The sequence below is a fragment of the Thermobia domestica genome, chromosome 2 (genome assembly GCF_964235325.1).
Source record: "Thermobia domestica chromosome 2, izTheDome1.hap1.1, whole genome shotgun sequence".
Taxonomy (NCBI): domain Eukaryota; kingdom Metazoa; phylum Arthropoda; class Insecta; order Zygentoma; family Lepismatidae; genus Thermobia; species Thermobia domestica.
The window spans coordinates 284,678,514-284,696,828 of record NC_137455.1 but is presented as its reverse complement, the minus strand read 5'-3'; the positions used below and the strand labels follow the sequence as shown (position 1 = coordinate 284,696,828).

The window sequence follows — 18,315 nt, the reverse complement described above, 5'->3', positions numbered from 1 at the left end:
ACAGTATCATTTTTGCCTAATTAGATACTGTTCCTCTAGCAACAGTGTTTCCACTCAAAAACAATGCAAATTTGTTTCCAAAAAGGGAATTTTGTAGGGAAATTCGGAAAAATTCCCTCAATTACTTCCCTCTCGTATGTAGTACTGGGACAATCAGTATACCATCTGCAAGCCTGTTTCATTTGCTTTCAAACGAGGTATAATATGTAACATAACTCCAACTACAGTGTGAGCAAGAATGTTTCAACGAAAAGCGGCAAGTGCAAGAGGCAAAAAAGTTATCCCCACCCCTATCTCCTGTACGAGGGGGAATAGATCCTATGTTCACATAAACATTTTTACTTAGAATGACCTCCCTTATCATCTCCCAAAATCTTTGCTTTCCTCACCGGACCCCGTATATATATATACTGTATATATGCAAGTATAGATTTTTTTTTACCATTTCTACAAGTTTAACATTATATTCTCACTTGTTTCCGCTTTTCTGGAAAATATGCTCTGCTCAACTGATCTTTTCACTGTGCAGTTTACCTATTTGATTTGAATCTTGACTTTCCTCTATCATCATTTGCATTTAAATTTACCTGCAGCAACAGCATCGTTTTATGGTATTGTGAATTATCTTTTATGAACTTCATTTATTTGATTTATCTCCTTAACCTATTCTCGTCTGTTCCATTTTGATACTGTTTTACAGTCTAAAATCATTTTATGCCATTTTTTATGATACATCTTAGATAAATTGGTCAATTAATAACGTAAATGAGTGTAAGGTACGCAGACGGAACAACTCACTGTGAAAAGGAACAGAGAAAATCGCGCCCGTTGTACTTGAAGAAACTTATAAAAAATGTGATGAGGAATAGGGTCGGAATGCTAATACAGAAGTATCACAGTTAAACCATCTGTTTTCGTAGTGAAATTCACTGGTGGAAACAACATGAACTTCGACAGAGACAGAACTTACATAATCTTTTTATCCCTTCCTTGTTTCTCACTTACTCTCTCCCTCTCTCTCTCTCGTGATCTTACAACGACTTATCAAAATGATAGTCGTAAACCTGGTTCGTTTGCTGAGGTAGAAATTCGAAGTGGTAGTATTTCTTTGACATTAAAAATATTAGCTTCGATATTTAAATACCATTAATCTCACCTTTTTAATAAAACTGACAACGTCTATAACCGATGTTAAAATGGTTTATTATTTGATATAACTTATAATATCCTTTTCTTAAAACTGTTAAGTACACAAACTCACTGACTAGGTAACCATAAAACATGTCCATATCAACAACTATCCCATAATAATCTCATGCATATATTAAAAACATTCTTCTTACGTTAATATGAAATTAACGTTCTACTAAGTATAGTGCATATGTATGAGTACTTTCTGCCCAAGGTACAGGTAAATATTACACAAGCCAAAGTATTTTGTTATATAAAAATGTCGCTCGACAAAGGGACTGAATATAAAAGTCATGAGTAGGCTTGGCTTTTATCTTCAAGAACCACTGGTCCGTTTACATTAATGTTCTTACATAACATATGTCCATCATATTTTGATCGCACCTTGTATATCTATTCATTACATTTCACGTATACACATATATATATAAATACATTCATAACAATTCTTTCATTTCATCAATATTTATCTTTAATTACATTAATTATATTTATTTCATTATTATCCACTATATTATTAATATATTTTCTTATTAAAAAATATCGTCGCTTCTTTAATTAATCGTCGGAGAGTGCGATTTCAAAAAAATGTAAAGGACAAACGTGGGTAACAAATAATATTAATCTTTACGGGCGCATTAAATAACAAACAAATTAGATGTTGCATTTAAAGATATACATAGTAGCACTAAGATGTTATAATAAAGAAGAATATCGTTCAAGTTAGTCGTTGAATAATTGATTTTATAGAATGGATCTTATTATTAACATAATCTTTGACAATTAAGTTTTCAACACAAATCAATCTAATATAAATAATCTTTGCTTTTAATCAATTATAAATCGAATTATAATCCCTCATATTGCTTGTATAGCGAAATTATAAGGATTGTTTTCATTATTAATATTTACACATAAACTTTAAAATGAAATTTACAAGAATCTATAACTAACATGAATTTAACCTAATTTCAGTAACGGTAATCAGGTTACATTCGAACTTGCATACGGTTCTAATAACGTACACTGTACTGCGCTATCATGATTAGGTTCTACATCATGTCGTACACGTCTTTCATAGTGATTTTGATTTTGGTATGAAGTCCCATCTCTTGATCTCCAATTACGTCTATACACGTAGTTCGCTGTGTTTCTGGAATTTCGCTCAGTACTTCGACTATTTTTATATCTACTGCTGTTGGGTGATCTGACATCATAATTACCATGATTAGTTAGGTTAGGCGGATTCTCTACATAACCTTGTCTATTTTGCGCATTTTGATTGCTAGAGTATACTCGGCCTAGGTTAGGTTCTGTATTATTCACACTCCGAATATTTAAATTCCGAACAGGCACCAAATGATCTGAATTATTCTTATTTTTACCTATTCCTGATTGTGGATTCATGGCATGGTATTGAGTTTCGTAGCATTGGACAAGCATCAATAAATGGCTGAAACTCATACACTGTGTGGAAAATAAGATCTGTTGCAATTTAAATGGAAGCAAATTTCGAATCGATGCTATTATTCTCGATTCCGATTGCAAAGGATTAACGACCTTTAATTCGTTGTAGACATTTACAACAAACTCTACAACAGATTTGTGCAATCGAGGATTGAAGTGTTGATTTCTAAGGGTGGCATCTCTATTTGCCAGCAAAAAGTCATTTTCATAATTAGCGATCAATGCCGCTTTGAATTCCTCATATGTACTAATGTGATCACGTATTGCCTTAAACCATAAGGAACAAGGTGGGAGTAATACATGGGGTATTAATTTCATATATTGTGATCGATCGATTGACATTATATTGCATTCGTCTTGGAATTTCTCTAAGAAAGAAGTAGCATTCTCATTACACTTACCACTGAATTTGCTCATAGCTCGGATTTCACTCATCTTAACACTTAATTTTACCTTCTTTTTCTCATTCCTTGTTCTTGTTGAGTGATAGTTCCTATCCGTGACGTGCTGTGTCGTGACACCATCTATGTTTCGCTCATCAGTACTCTTCGGACAACTTTCTTCTAGTATAATATCTTCATCAGACCCCGGCGAAGGCGAGTTCATCTCAGGTGATTGGGGCAACTCAAAGCGATCACTACCCAAGTTATTTCGGTAAATGTTGTCTTTAGCCTGTAGCGTTCTAATCTCTTCCTGAATAGTAGCTAATAACTGTGTATTTACACGTATGTTATTAGAATTGTTGCTAACCTGGATCTTTTGCTGTTTAATGGAAGATTCTATTACTTCTAAATCTTTTTTTACAGCACTAATTTCTTGGTTTTGTTGATTGTGCTTTTCTTGACAATCATCGGATATCCTTTTTAACTTTTCCTCAAACTGTGAGGATATGTCGTTCACCACCTGGACAATTGTCTGTTTCGTTTCATCTGATTTCTGTTCTATCCGTCTACTTAATTCTTCATATTGCTTATTAGCTTCGTCAAACTTCAGTTCTATCTTATGTTCCATGGTCTTGTTAGATTCGTTGAATTTCTGTTCCATGGTCTGCTTTAATTCTTCATTTTGTTTGTTAGCTTCGTTGAACTTCTGTTCCATGGTCTGCTTTAATTCTTCATATTGCTTGTTAGCTTCGTCAAACTTCTGTTCCATTCGTCTACTTAATTCTTCATTTTGCTTGTTAGCTTCGTCAGACTTCTGCTCTATGGTCTGCTTTATCTCGGTAGACATCTGCATTATTTGTCGCTGTAAAGCTAACAAGATATCTTCCGATACCAATCCTGGTGTTACACTAGTCTCATCGCTGTCACTAGTATTTGATTCCTGCTGCATTGTTTCGTTGTCCATTTCTCTTATGATTACTTTACCACTTCGTAATATGGTTAAGTTCGTATTCATTAACTGTAGTATGAAAGTAAATTCAACCTTACTCTTCTTCTTCGGGAACTGAATTTACAAAATCCCGGGTGAGGTAAACCAAATTTTTACAACGACTTATCAAAATGATAGTCGTAAACCTGGTTCGTTTGCTGACAAATTCGAAGTGGTAGTATTTCTTTGACATTAAAAATATTAGCTTCGATATTTAAATACCATTAATCTCACCTTTTTAATAAAACTGACAACGTCTATAACCGATGTTAAAATGGTTTATTATTTGATATAACTTATAATATCCTTTTCTTAAAACTGTTAAGTACACAAACTCACTGACTAGGTAACCATAAAACATGTCCATATCAACAACTATCCCATAATAATCTCATGCATATATTAAAAACATTCTTCTTACGTTAATATGAAATTAACGTTCTACTAAGTATAGTGCATATGTATGAGTACTTTCTGCCCAAGGTACAGGTAAATATTACACAAGCCAAAGTATTTTGTTATAATCTTCCCTGGTGGCTGTACACTTAGCATATGAATGTTAGGAGCGGGATATCCATCTTTCATTCCCTATAAGAGCTTATGTGATTCGTATTCAACGTTAAGCTGTAGGTTCACGTCTTATGTAGCCTCAATGCTAAAAGCTATACTAAACTCTAATCCTATCTACCTAATATCTTTGTGATCGCAGATTATTAAGACAAAGGTTGTTTTTTTTTCGCATGAACAGCAGCTAAGAGCAGATAAGAAAATGTGATATAAATCACTTTGTAACTAGTCATTTACCAGATTAAATAAATGAATAAACATAAAGAAACAAGAGTACTGTATACCTTAAACCAGAAAATATACTCTAATAACTAAAATATACTCTAAGATTAAACAGGGATGTACAGCGAATTATGCAGTATACCCTTGACTTCAGTCGTGTTTATTCATTTTGAGACTCATTAACCATCCTGTGTATTATCGCAGTGCTAGTGTCACAATAAAGATTTTACTGAGGATATATTTCGTTATCAGTTCCACTTCAATAAATGACATACAGCATCTGTTTCTTTTTTTCCTTTTTTTTTTGTTTCATATAGAAAGAAATCCGTCTTTCACCATTTTCTCGAAATCTACCAAAGAGTTTTACACACCCACACACGTAGTATTTCCAATTCAATAAGTTCTATAGACTGGTATCAAGTCTCATCTTCGGACATTTTCTCTGATAAACAATAATAATATTGTAGAATATTGTTTAATCCCAGTTTTATTGCAATCTTTAACTATCAATTTTTCCTATAGTACATTTTGTTATTTATGACGGCTTTCTATTTCAATATTTACTTCTTTATTACGTATTAAGATATAAACAAGCAAAAAATAGAATCTACAATTTCACCAAGTAATAACAGACGTGAAAATTATTCAAAAACATGGTTACTAAAATCAAATGCCTCATTTATTGTAGATTCGTATGCTATTATTACTTAACAGAGAACAACATAATTTTAAATTATTTCAACACACACATATCGATATAATAACTTTGCATAGCATAGGTTCCCTAATCGACAACATAAGCGAATAAAAATGTCATTTGTTCGAAACATTTCTTACCCTCAAGCTTTATCTCAATATTTAGTTATTAGAAACTTTATTGGGCTCCATGGCTATTCCTAGTCGTGGCTATTCCGTGATAATGAATTTTGTAGCTTTTCTCGACAACAAGAATGTCGTTGTTACATTTCTCACAAAAGAAATTGTATTACACAAACAAACAAAATGAATCATGGTGAATAAAAAAGATATACATTCTAAAAAAAAATCTTAATCGTTTGTACCTTTATATCCTATAATGTTATTAGAGGTTGATTGTATTTTGTTTTCTGGTGTAGAATATCGGTACATAGCTCTGTATTTAAACCATAATAAAAGTATACACATTTTTTCGATTGTGGAGCATCGCTTTGTTTCTCTTGAAAATAAAGGAGAAAAGTAGTTTAAAAAACTTTTTCGAGCTTTTTCCCATCTTGTATGGTTTTGTACTTTTTATTCTTGATTCATCGCCTTTAGATTGACTTATGACATTACGGGAAAGGTCATGGCTGGGAAATAATTAAAGGCAAAAGATACAGTGGGGAAACTAAACGAAAGGGAAAAGCTTCGCAACGCTTTATTGTTTTATGCAGCACAAAACATGCTGTGACATATAATAATAGGATTTTAATTAGACAGATTTTTGATAAATTATCTGTTGTAAACATACAATGAAGAGTATTGTAGCACCGCCTTCAAAAGGCGGGCGACAGAGTTAAATAATGATATTATTAAATGTCCGAGAGGTTTCTAGCCGTTTGCGGTTAAGCTCAAATAAATCATTATATCCCAACAAAATCTTCCTCAATCATTAAAGCTTTCCATTGCACCGATGTGTTTCGTATAAATTCAAAAACGTCATAAATTCCTCAATTGAATTGAATAACATCCCAAATAATTTGAGCTGGGAAGGTATTCTCCTCAGTTCAGATTATTTTTTATTAGAAATAAGATTTTTAGTTGGATTTAGGCAACATCGAGAAGCACGCGTGTTCGTCGGCTGAGATTCGGCTGCATTTTCATGATAAAATTCCTTGTCAGTACCCTCATAACGTGCTCATTTAATTACACAGTTTATGAATATAACGATATGGAAATGAGATACAAATTTTATGACAACTGGAAATACTTAGGAAATATTACATAATGAAATCAAAATGTATTAAGTATATTACATATTTCCAAGTAATTATGTGAGAAGTTATTTAGCGTTATTTAATGCAAAAACAATCTGTTAAGCTGAGATATTGGGAAGTTATTTACATATGCTCCTATTATATCGAAGATAACATAACAGGATACTCAGGAATGCCTTCAACCATGAACGCATTTATTTACGTATTTATTTATTTTGGAAATAGCTAACTAACTAACTAACTCTATGGCCTATGGAACCCGGAGGTTCAGTGCCGCGTTCACGAAAGCTCTCTACTGACTTCTATCCGTAGCTAATTGCATCCAGTATCTACTTTGTATTCCTATCTCTGGGAGATCCATCTTAATATTGTCCTCCCATCTGCGCCTAGGTCTTCCTAATGGTCGTTTTCCTATGGGTCTACCAGTCAAGACTTTGAAAGCGTTTCTACTTTCTTCCATTCTAGCTACATGACCTGCCCACCTAAGCCTCCTACACTTGACGACCCTAACAATGTTGGGTAAACCGTATAAACTATGTAGTTCCTCGTTATGAAGCTTCCGCCATTCCCCATTCTCGTTTCTCTTGGGTCCGAATATTCTTCTCAGGATCCTGTTCTCAAATACTTTCAGTCTATGTTCTTCCCTCAGAGTAAGCAACAATGTTTCACAACCATACAGAACAACAGGCATGATTATCGTTTTATATATTTTAAGCTTCAAATTCCTCGACAGAATTCGCGACGACAAGAGATTTTGAACCGAATAGTAACACGAATTCCCTGCTTTTAGTCGACATTTAATTTCTTCGTGAATATGATTAGGAAATAGCTAGGTATTCGAAATATTACTTTACAGAACAACATCAATAAAACTCCACAGCGAAGATGTAGATGTGTTACGGTTACTGAAAACGAGTCAAACACAAGCATACATTGATCTATACTCCTTCGAAATTAGTTCCTCAGCAAATCCAGGAAATAAACCACAATCTTTTTTAAACACAAACAAACTATTTGCTGAGCAAAACAATATATTCAACATAAAAAACTACATGCGTGTTACAGTTTCGAAAGTCAATCTGGGCAAGGTGACATGACAATTTTTGCTTTAATATGGCTTAAATATCATCGAGACTGTCCCAATTAGCTTAGCGATCCCGAAAACTGTGCATTAGACACTAATTTATTCTCTCTCTTCTAATTTAATCTCTCATTCTAGATATTCATTTTTCACCCTTTCTCATCCCAAGCCGATTGTTGATGAACTTGGTCTTCAACGGTATTCAAATTGTCACTATTCATCTACGAGACCCTAAGTCTGTGAATTTGACACTAATATCGGTCATTTCCAACTACCTTTACATCTCACCTCATCCCACCACTCTTGAGGTACAAAGAGTTCTTGCCCTTGCAGTACGGTATTGGAAATGTGTCTCTATTAGGGCCTATCTCAGCGACCCTTTAAACTAAGGATTTGTCACAAATATCGGCTGTTATGGTTATTGTTACATATTCCCAACTTTCCGCATCCTAGGGTTTTAGGAGTATCTCCCCTCCTATATATATATATATATATATATATATATATATATATATATTCCTTATGGGTAGACAAGCAAAAAAGTTCATATGACCATATGTCGGGAAATGCATCGTTAAATAGTCACATTCTGGTCGCTCCTAAATGTGACACAATTTAAACCTCAAGAACTCAGAACCTAATTAAGCTAGAAAGATAATTTTGGTATATATGTATTTCTGAATGATGACGCTTTCCGCCGATATGTATTTTATGTATGTTGGGGGTACCACGACGATCAGGGGAGGATAATTACGTTTTTTGTTTTTTGCATAAACATTTTGGGGATGGCATTCCTTCCCCCTTGATAGTACGCTCATAAAGTGCATATTGAGTGCTTCATCATTCAGAAACACATTGCTACTAAAATTATCTTCCTAACTTAATTAGGGTCTGAGTTATTGAACTTTAAATAGAGGCACATTAAGGAGCGACCAGAATGTGACTATTTCATACCATTAGGCGGCTCAATGGCCGTAACTCTGTAACGATGATATATATATATATATATATATATAGGGTCAAGCGGGGTAATTTGAATAATTTCAGACATTTTCTCATATATCTCAGAAACTGTAATTGGTACTCAAATACAAAATTGTGAACAAAAACATTGAACCTTACTATTACTTAACATTTTTTCTTAAGATAGTATCTGAGATACTTCACTGTGAAATTTAGGTATTCAATTTACCCGCCGAAATTCCGAAAAAAAAAACATAAATGTGAGGGGCAATTTGAATAACGAGTGGGGTAATATGAATAACCAACAAAATAAGCAAGTCTTATAGAAATACCGTATAAATTATTTAATAGTTAGATTGCAAATTCTACTGTAGTTGAAATATGCTAATCTTGAATAAAAAAAAGTACATAAATTGTAAATATGCGTTACCTGTAGCTATCTTTTGAACGTAGGTCTACACTAAAAAAAATTGTTAGCAACACTGTCTTAGGCAAACAGCCGTAATAGGTTAATTCATCTTCCATCGTTATTAACAACGACAACAGATAAACTGTTTTCGACTTTCTGCACCGACACAGATTTTGTGGAACCATGTCTTACAATGCTGGCAACGAATCCAGTCTCCCTTTCTTGCAGAACGTTCTGAATAGTAATTAAGAAGGCAAAAAAAGCAATTCCGTGTTTGACTTTTATTGCCTGCAGCCATCTTTAGACTTAGTCCCACATCTTCGTGATTAGAAGGGGTAGAGGATATCAATATCTTTCGAGCTTTCATTTGTTTTTTCTTCGCAGGTTCTGTATTAGCTCTCTTCTTTCTTCTAGTGTACTTGGATTTTGTTGCACTTGATGCTTGCTTCTTTCCTAGGAGTTGTTTTATTCTCATTGCCCGAACATTTTGAGAAGTTGAGTAACATGATTTTCCTGTGACACGACGTCTCTTCTGCACACAAACTTTTTCTGGGCTGAGAAGCACTTGTTGTATGGGTTCATATATACGCTTCGTTGGGACAAAGTTTTGAGAGCCATGACAGGAAAGAGAAGGTGTGTTGTTAAGATCTTCTTCCCGAAAAGACTGCTCCTCAAAATGTGTAATAAGGCCATACGTTTCTGAAGGGGCGAATCAAAATTCTTCAATAGCTTGTGGATTAAAGGGGTATATACCGGTACATGAAAACCCATTAAGTACCAGTCCAACAGAAGCTGTCCGCTTCCAGGTTTTAGTGAACAAAATGCAGAACTGAGATTTATTATACACTGAGCTCGAGTTTTGGTGAATCCAGAAAGTTGCCTTTTGGTGATAACCGGCTTTAAGGGCCTTAAAAACAGAGCGAACGAGTGGTTGTAATACGTGAGTTGTGTGTGGAGGTAGGTAAAGCATTTCGATGCCGTGACTTTGGCAGACCTCTAAGGACAAAAGTTGTGAGTGAGATTTTGGGTTTTAAAGTCCGGATTTTGGTGTACGCCTTTTAATATTACTCAGGAAGTATAAAAGACCCTCTGGCATTGCAGCATGCTATCACCCTTACATTTTCCCCGCGCTCAACAGATAAACTTATCACCTCTTTTCTACCCTTTTCTGCAAGAATTTTAGGGGTATGTTATTTAAAGGAAGACTACTTTCGCCCATATTATAAATACGGTTAGGATGGTTTATGGAGATCATACTCGTTCATTAATTTTCCCAGTAAGTCAAAATGAGAATTCGCAGTTTCCTTGTTAACACCACAAGCTCCCGCTTTTGAAAAAGAAAAAAAAAGAAAAAAAATAAAATAAAAAATAAAAAATAAAAAATAAAATAAAATAAAATAAAATAGTAGGCCTATAGTTCTAATTTCACTGGTATTCAAATTGCCCCGGTTTGAATTATCCGAATTGCCCCGCAGTCGACGAATATGCCATTCACAACGTGGTACGAAAACTGCTCATTAGTTGACGCCAACGTACAGTATATCAATGCTCCACATGCTACTGATACGATTATAATCCAGAGCGGTTTCATTCTATCCAGTCAATAATAAGGAAAGCTTAAGGAAACAAAGTTGAAAATTATAACGATCTAAAAATGGACATATTCATACTTACCTTGCGGCAAGAAAAAAAAAATATGTACGCTTCAGTATCGCAGGAATAGTTTGTATTTCTGAGAGTATTTCTGCAAACCATCACCTACAAATCCACCACAGGTTCACTAACATGGCGAGCCGTGTTTCCACTCCAGCTGGCAAAATGCTTAACATTATTCAAATTCCCCGCCTATTCGAATTACCCCGCTGTACCCTATATATAATTAACTATATATATATATATATATATATATATATATATATATATATATATACAGTGGCGGATCCAAGGGGAGGGCTATAGGGGCTATAGCCCCCCCTTGACGCTCAGGTATACACTGGATAAAATGAGCTTCAATCCTGCTTTACACTGGATAAAACGGCAAAATATGGTTTAGCCCCTCCCTTGATCATATCCTGGATCCGCCCCTGTATATATATATATATATATATAATTAGTTAATTGTGATATATTAATAATCTTCTTAACCTATATGTAAGTGCGCATCCTTTCAGACCTGACATTTCTTAGCCTTCTTATTTATGTACTAAATTTCAACTGTGATCAACTCAGCACTTTTCGCTACAACGAAGTTCAATGTTACATTTATTATTCATTGAGAAAATTCTCCCTGCAGTCGAATTAATTATACAAGCAAATAGCTCTTGGAACATAGATACCGAGGAATAAAAAGGCTGAAAATACAAGAGAAAATTCTGGAACTAGATTTTTTTTTTTTTTTCAAATTCAGGTCCTCATTGCACTGCGAAATAAAGAGAAAAATACAGCGCTGTACTTTTCATCGAATATATTATCTAATCTGACAGTGTAAAATACATGGTACTCTGTAAATGTGTTATGATATAATACAGTAATTTCAGTATTTTTAGTTTAAGATCAGAATATTTAGACTGAATAGACTGCTTCATATCTTGTTCGTTGTTGAATACCGTAAAATGTAAGGATGAATGCACTGCATATCTGAAGCTTACAAGGAAGAAAGACAAAAGGTCAATTTTCCTTAATTGTGAGAAAATTGAATTTTAAACTTTGAAACAACAGTCCGCTTAATATATAACAAGAACAAAAACCTATTAATTGTTAAAAAAACAGGTACTATTTGTCAATAATATCGAAATAGAAGATTCCACTCTTAAAGTCGTGCTCATTGAAATCCATCCTCAATTTCGACCCAAAAGTGATATTTCGTCTTTCTTATCAAATCTTATCAAATATATTGCTGTAATGGTGCGGATAGTATGTCAATGCAATTGGGCTTATTTGTAATCGAGCACCAATGATAGGCTGACTACTTTGCGAACTTCTACACTAGTAACTCTCTTGACTGTTCTACATAAGGCATTAAATCATTAGGCAGACCCTACAAATACTGTCTACATAAGGCATTAAATCATATATCAATGCATAATCTTATAAAGTACTTTCAATATCTCATGTACAGCGGGGGACACTTCTAAATGGTACACCTTAGCCGTAAATCTCCATATGGCTGTACCATTTAGAAGTGTCCCCCGCTGTACAACCGTCCAAGTACTCTGGGCTTTCTGAAACCTCAGTATATAGTTTCGTTAGAACTAAGTATGTATATGTAGGGATAAATATGCATTGAGTTTTGTCAAATATATTTGCATATTTTTGTGCTGTAGAGGTTAATAAAGGGCAACTGCTAAAATAAATGTTTCTCTTTTTTTCTTACAGAATTTGAAAAATCAAATTATGACAACAAATCTCTGGGTTGAGCAGGTAAGTACCAAGGTTATACAGTACTTAAAATATAGTGAGTTACTAAAACAGATGAAACCAGAGAACTATTCATAACTAAGAAACACTTAACGCATATTTTAAGCAAGGTTATGATAGTAATTAGTTACAATACGTAATATTAAAGAACAAGGTTTCATACTTTATGTTTTTAAAATTTGTATTAAACTTCGTTAGTATTATTTTATAAACATTAGATACGAGACCAATTTCTGTCATTCACTTACTTCTTCACTCTAGAGGTGCATTCAAGTTATAAATCCTCCATTAAAAAAAAACGGAATCAGGACTAGTAATAAATAGAAATGTGCTGTTTGTTTCAAAATACGCGAGCACTCGTTGTCAATGCGTAACAGAGATAGTAACACCGTAGGGTACACTGAACTCTTTTGGCAGCGGTGAGAGTGATGACCAGGGCCCGGATCTTGTTGACCTAAAATTTTCTAGAAAGTGACCTATAAAATGACACTAAAATTCCTGTCAAATGCCCCTAAAATTCACAAAAATTGACCTAAAACTTGCGTTTTCTTAAATGTTTATTCCGTAAAACATTGACATTTTTAAAATATCCATTGGATTTTAATTAACGTTTGTCGCTCATATTCAAAAAGTTTTGTTTCAGTTAGTTGCAGTCCATTGATCATTTATGTCCGTTGATCAGTCCATTGTACGGCATTGTAAGTATTGAAAGCGTCACTTCACTCCCGAGTTGATACTAGGGAGCACTCTTAAACAATAAAAGTTCGCAAGTGCAGACTACGTGAAAATAATAGATAAAAACCTGTTTAAAATCCTTGTAATCCATTTTTAGTTGTTCACGTGATCACATCCTTTGTGGTCAACAACCCAAAACTATCTGTTTGGACACCTACCAACCCCCACCTTTCGTTAACCAGTTACAGTTTAGTTTTCATTAGCTTGTTAAGAATGCAGTTTTTCCACACCAAGAAAAGAGATTATTCAACTTCGTCTTTTCCACAACTGTAAACCGTGTTCATTTAAAGATTTCCTTATGTAGAAGAAAAAGAATAAAAAGACCATAAGTGACCTAAAAGTTACCTTAAGATATTAAAAAATGATCTGAAATTTCAAAACGGCAAAAAGTGACCAAAAGTTGACCCTAAAAACATATATTTTTAGAACCTAGAGTTGATGGATAACGTTTTTATTAGAATTTGCCTTGTCTTATGCGTAACAGAAAAAAGTTGACTTGTCAACAAAATCCGGGCCCTGGTGATGACTGTTTTTGATGCGATATACGTCGTTTTCTCCATTTGTGTGGTGCGACACAGCTTGAAATTCATCGCCAGTTAAGTGAGGCGTGTGATGATAGTGTCATGGATGTGTCTAATATATGTGTTCGTGAGTGCGTCAGTTCAAATGAGGCAAAACGTCGTGTGAGAACAAACCAAGGAGATTTTGGGCCTCACACAAGCTTGTCTGACGATATAATCGAGCGAGTGGAGAAAGTTGTTTTGGAGGATCGCCGAATAAGTGTGGAACACATCGCCTCCTAAGTTGGCTTTTCCGTGGAATCTCTGCACACTGTCGTCAGTCCGGCTTGTGAGAGGCTACGATTTCCTTAGTCAGCCGGCCACTCTATCGGTACTTGTCAACCGATGGCATTTGCGTGTTAGCAACAGGCATCCACCGTAGAGTCATAGTACATAGGCCCCTGTAACACGCCTTGCCGGATGCCAGGCTGAATTTTGGGCGGAAAGTACCCAAAATGGCGGAAACAAAATGGCGGACTCCAAATTCTTATCCTACACAAGAACTTCCTTATTTTGCGGTGGATCTTCAATATTTTGACACCAAACCTAGGGTTTTCGGGGGCGAGCTATTCACTCATACCACTGGTTCCTCTCTGTAGGTTTTCAAAATGGCGGAAAACAAGATGGTGGACGCGATACATGTAAAACAATAATTTCTCTTTAATGTATTTTTAATATTGTAATGTGAAATATCACCTTTTATACGCAGGAAGCTTGTTTCTACAAACTATTTAATTCTGAATATCTTTAAAATGGCGGAAAACAAGATGGTTGAATCGTAATGTTTATGCATAAAGAGCCGTCTTAAGTTTTATAGTCTAACATGTTTCAAAACTTCCGATTTTCTAGATTGTACATTTCTCTTCATTTTTATTTTATCGTAAGATTCCAAAGATTAGACGGAGATTATCGTAAGATTAGACGGAGGCATCCACCGTAGAGCCATGATACTTAGGTCCCTGTAACATATCTTGCCGGATGCCAGGCTGAATTTTGACGGGAACACAAATCAAAATGGCTGACAAGACATTCGTAATCTGCAGGGAAATGCCCTATTTACCAGCGTATTTTTCAATATTTTGTATTATAGTCAATTCTAAAGTTTAACAAATTTGTTACACTCTAAGAGTTTTCAAAAATGTTGAGGAACAGAATGGCGGGCATAAAATTCTACTATTTGTTTTCCGATCGACTTTCTATAGTAATAAACGAGGTTTCGCGGTGCTTCAAGAATCGAATGTAATTCCAAGTGTTTCAAAGTGGGGTGAGATATCTTCCATCGTTAAATACTTTCTCTCTTTCACGCAAACACACTCATTATATTAAACCTTAAACCTTATATTAAAATTATGGATTAAGAGGAGACACACCATTTTTACACACAAGGTTTTAAATCAAATTATGCACTTTTGTTTGAATTTGTCAAAGCAGTAACATTCTCGGATGATTCTTATACAGTTTGGTAATATCAGAACAATATTGACTAAAGTATAGAAACAAGAACAATTTTTGTAGAAATTTTATGACCACTTACCACTTCATGTTATCGCAACAGACAATTTTCTTAGATGCAATACAATGTGAAACAAATTTCCTTGTTCGTATTAATCCTTGCCCGTTGGATTAAGGCAACCAATACCATTGCACCCGCATGTAGGCAAGCATAGTTGTGGTGGAGTTGAATGCCTGCATTTACAAGACGGCAGATGACACTTTTTCTTACATCCGCATGAAACCTGAACTACGCATACCTGTGGAACTGCTGATTTAGTTGTCCAGACAACCTTGAGATTAGAATCATCCTTTTTCCATCCTCCAGTTTCCTCGGGATTCAAAATATCCATGATGGCAGTATTTGCTTGCAACCATATTTTAGCCTGATAGTTTGACCGAATGAAATGAAGTTTAAGAGCATCTTTTGTAGGTGGAAGATGTTCCAACTGTTTTCTGCCTTCAAGAAACTGTTCGTATCGAACACGGTCGATACCTCCAAATGGATCGGGTGCAGAGTAAAGTCTGCAGACGAATTCCTCCACGCCTTCCACTGATCCATCACGTCCGACACCTTCTAGGAGATGTGGGTACTGAATGAATATTTTCCAGGAGCTCTTTTTTCCATGGCCGGTAAAGGATGACGTCGTATCGCAGCCCGTTACTGAATGAAAACCCACCAGATTTTTCCTCACAGTCTTGTTCAGATTCGCAGAAATAGCATTGATATTGAAGAATTTCCGATCTCTGGATGTTCCTCCCGCCATCCAAACCTTCTTGGAGGATTCACCGAAGAAATGAATTAACATAACTAATACATCAGTGTCCCTGCTCATCACTATCACCTGTTCAATTTCACTATCGCGAATAGCTTCTTGTGCATGCAGTATCATTAGTGTGTCTGCTTCCTCGTGATTAGACACCAGATGCCTTAGTTCCCCTTTCAAATTTGAGATAATTTTATCAGGAGAAGCACAAGTTATTAATTCGCAGCTTTCTGGCAAGTGTTGACATGCTAGTTGAAGTAATTGGTTTGCAAGAAAGGATGCAAGGTCAGTCTTGTTGCTGTTGAGACCAACATACTGATCCCATGAAACTGGAAGTGGAGTGTTCCCATCGCCAATGATTTTTCTTATAGGTCTTTTTCTTTTATCATCTCTTTTCCTTCTAGTGATATTCTTAATCGAGCATGGTCGGTAACTGTCAAACGTTATTACAATTCTTTTAACCTCTGGAGATACGTACGAGAAAACTATAGCTGAAATTTTTTCTCCATAATCGTTGAATGTCTTGCAGTCTGAAGGTTTGCCAACACAATGCATCAAAGCATGACCATCTATGATTAAACAAGTAGAAATATCAGAAACTGGTGTTGTGGCTGAAATGTTTATTGTTAGTATGTCTATCAAAGTCGACTTGGTGGTGGAGTTCATCGATCCATCGTTCTTTGCCAAGGAAAGTGGAACGGGTGATAGTTCATATGAAAGGATATCCTCCAGTTGCACTTCCCGTCCTGCTTGTTGTGCACAGAATAAACGTTGTATCAGCTGTCTGTCAAACTTTATTGATTTCTTTTCATTTTGTGGAGTAGTAACAACTACTTTGTACAGTGATGCAAATGTCAGAGAATTCTGTCTCTTTATAGTCGAAAAGAATGGCACTGTTTGTTTTATTAACCTCTCTGTCAAGAATGTTTTCACCAGATTTTCTCCTCGCTGTTTTGCAGACAGGAGATGTTCCTGTACTTCAGGTGATGCTATGTCATTTGTCGATAAACTAACCAGCATTTGTGGGTCAATTACATTTTCTTCATCTGCACGCTCCGGGGGGTGCGGAACATTCTTACACATGGAGAACATGTTAAATCTCTTAAACGGTTCAACTAGACTTTGAACATCTTCCTCATCGCGGTGTAATCTTGAGACTTGAGAGTCTTTGCGCGTCGTGATTGAATCATCAACTTCAATACCAAACATTTCCCTTGTTTCGTCCGAAATGCGAGATCTTTCAGTCCAGGTTATGCAAAACCTATCTCTTGCTGTGTCAGTTCGTGTGATACCAATGACACCGTTTGCTAATTTACATAATTTGTTAATCCACTCGGTAGCTTGGTCAAACGGTACTTGATTGAAAGCATTTTTTGTCCGTTTGGCGACAAAATTGCCTTTGAGGAATTCATGGTATACTTCCGGAAATGTTTGATCTAGTGTTTTCAACTGAGCCAAATAAATTGGAGCCCATCTGGCATAATGAGTATGGTCATATACACTTAGCCATGGCACAATTTCTTCTAGTGCCTCAACTTGTAGCTTCCAGTTACCCTCTCGATGAGCCCTAATGAAGTCAAGAAGAATCTCTACTAGTTGCATGTAGGTGTTCCAGAATTCGAAATTTGGATCAGACTTAAACCCATCTTCAAATTCCTTCAGATAGCGAGGAATTTCCATCTCATTTAGCCTATGATTAAGATCTATAACCTTTTCGCGAATAATATCACCCTCCATCTTAGTTTTCATGTGGAACAATTTCTGAACTGAAGTAGCTAGGTCTTTGATGCTTTTATCATCTTCAAACAGGTTATGCAAAAGTAACCACTCAACGAAGTAACCCCATTTGACTCGAAAAAGAGCTTCGTATGTCAGCAGATGTGACCTCACAGCTCTGTAGTATTCTCTGCCTTCCATTACAGAAGGCATTGAATTCTGAGCCAGTAGGCCGGCTTCGAGCCAAATGTCCTCCAATCCCGAACTTTCACAGTGTTGGCCAATTGCTCGCAGAAAGTTGAACATTATATGCAGAGGCCCCATGAGCATTAACATATCTTTAAACTTGTCAGGCATCTTCCAAATAAGTTCCATGGCTCTGCTGTACAAGGGCAAGTCAGCTACT

General features: G+C 35.5%; 1 protein-coding gene across 2 annotated transcripts in view; it reads left to right on the top strand.

Annotated features, from left to right (window-relative positions):
• Nucleotides 1–18,315, top strand: part of nAChRalpha4 (nicotinic acetylcholine receptor alpha4) — a 903,209-nt gene that overhangs the window by 284,306 nt on the left and 600,588 nt on the right. For both annotated transcript variants that reach the window (XM_081748799.1, XM_081748797.1), the window contains exon 2: nt 12,599–12,643. In XM_081748799.1, the coding sequence (XP_081604925.1) occupies nt 12,599–12,643 (45 nt within the window). The remainder of the gene's footprint in view (nt 1–12,598; nt 12,644–18,315) is intronic.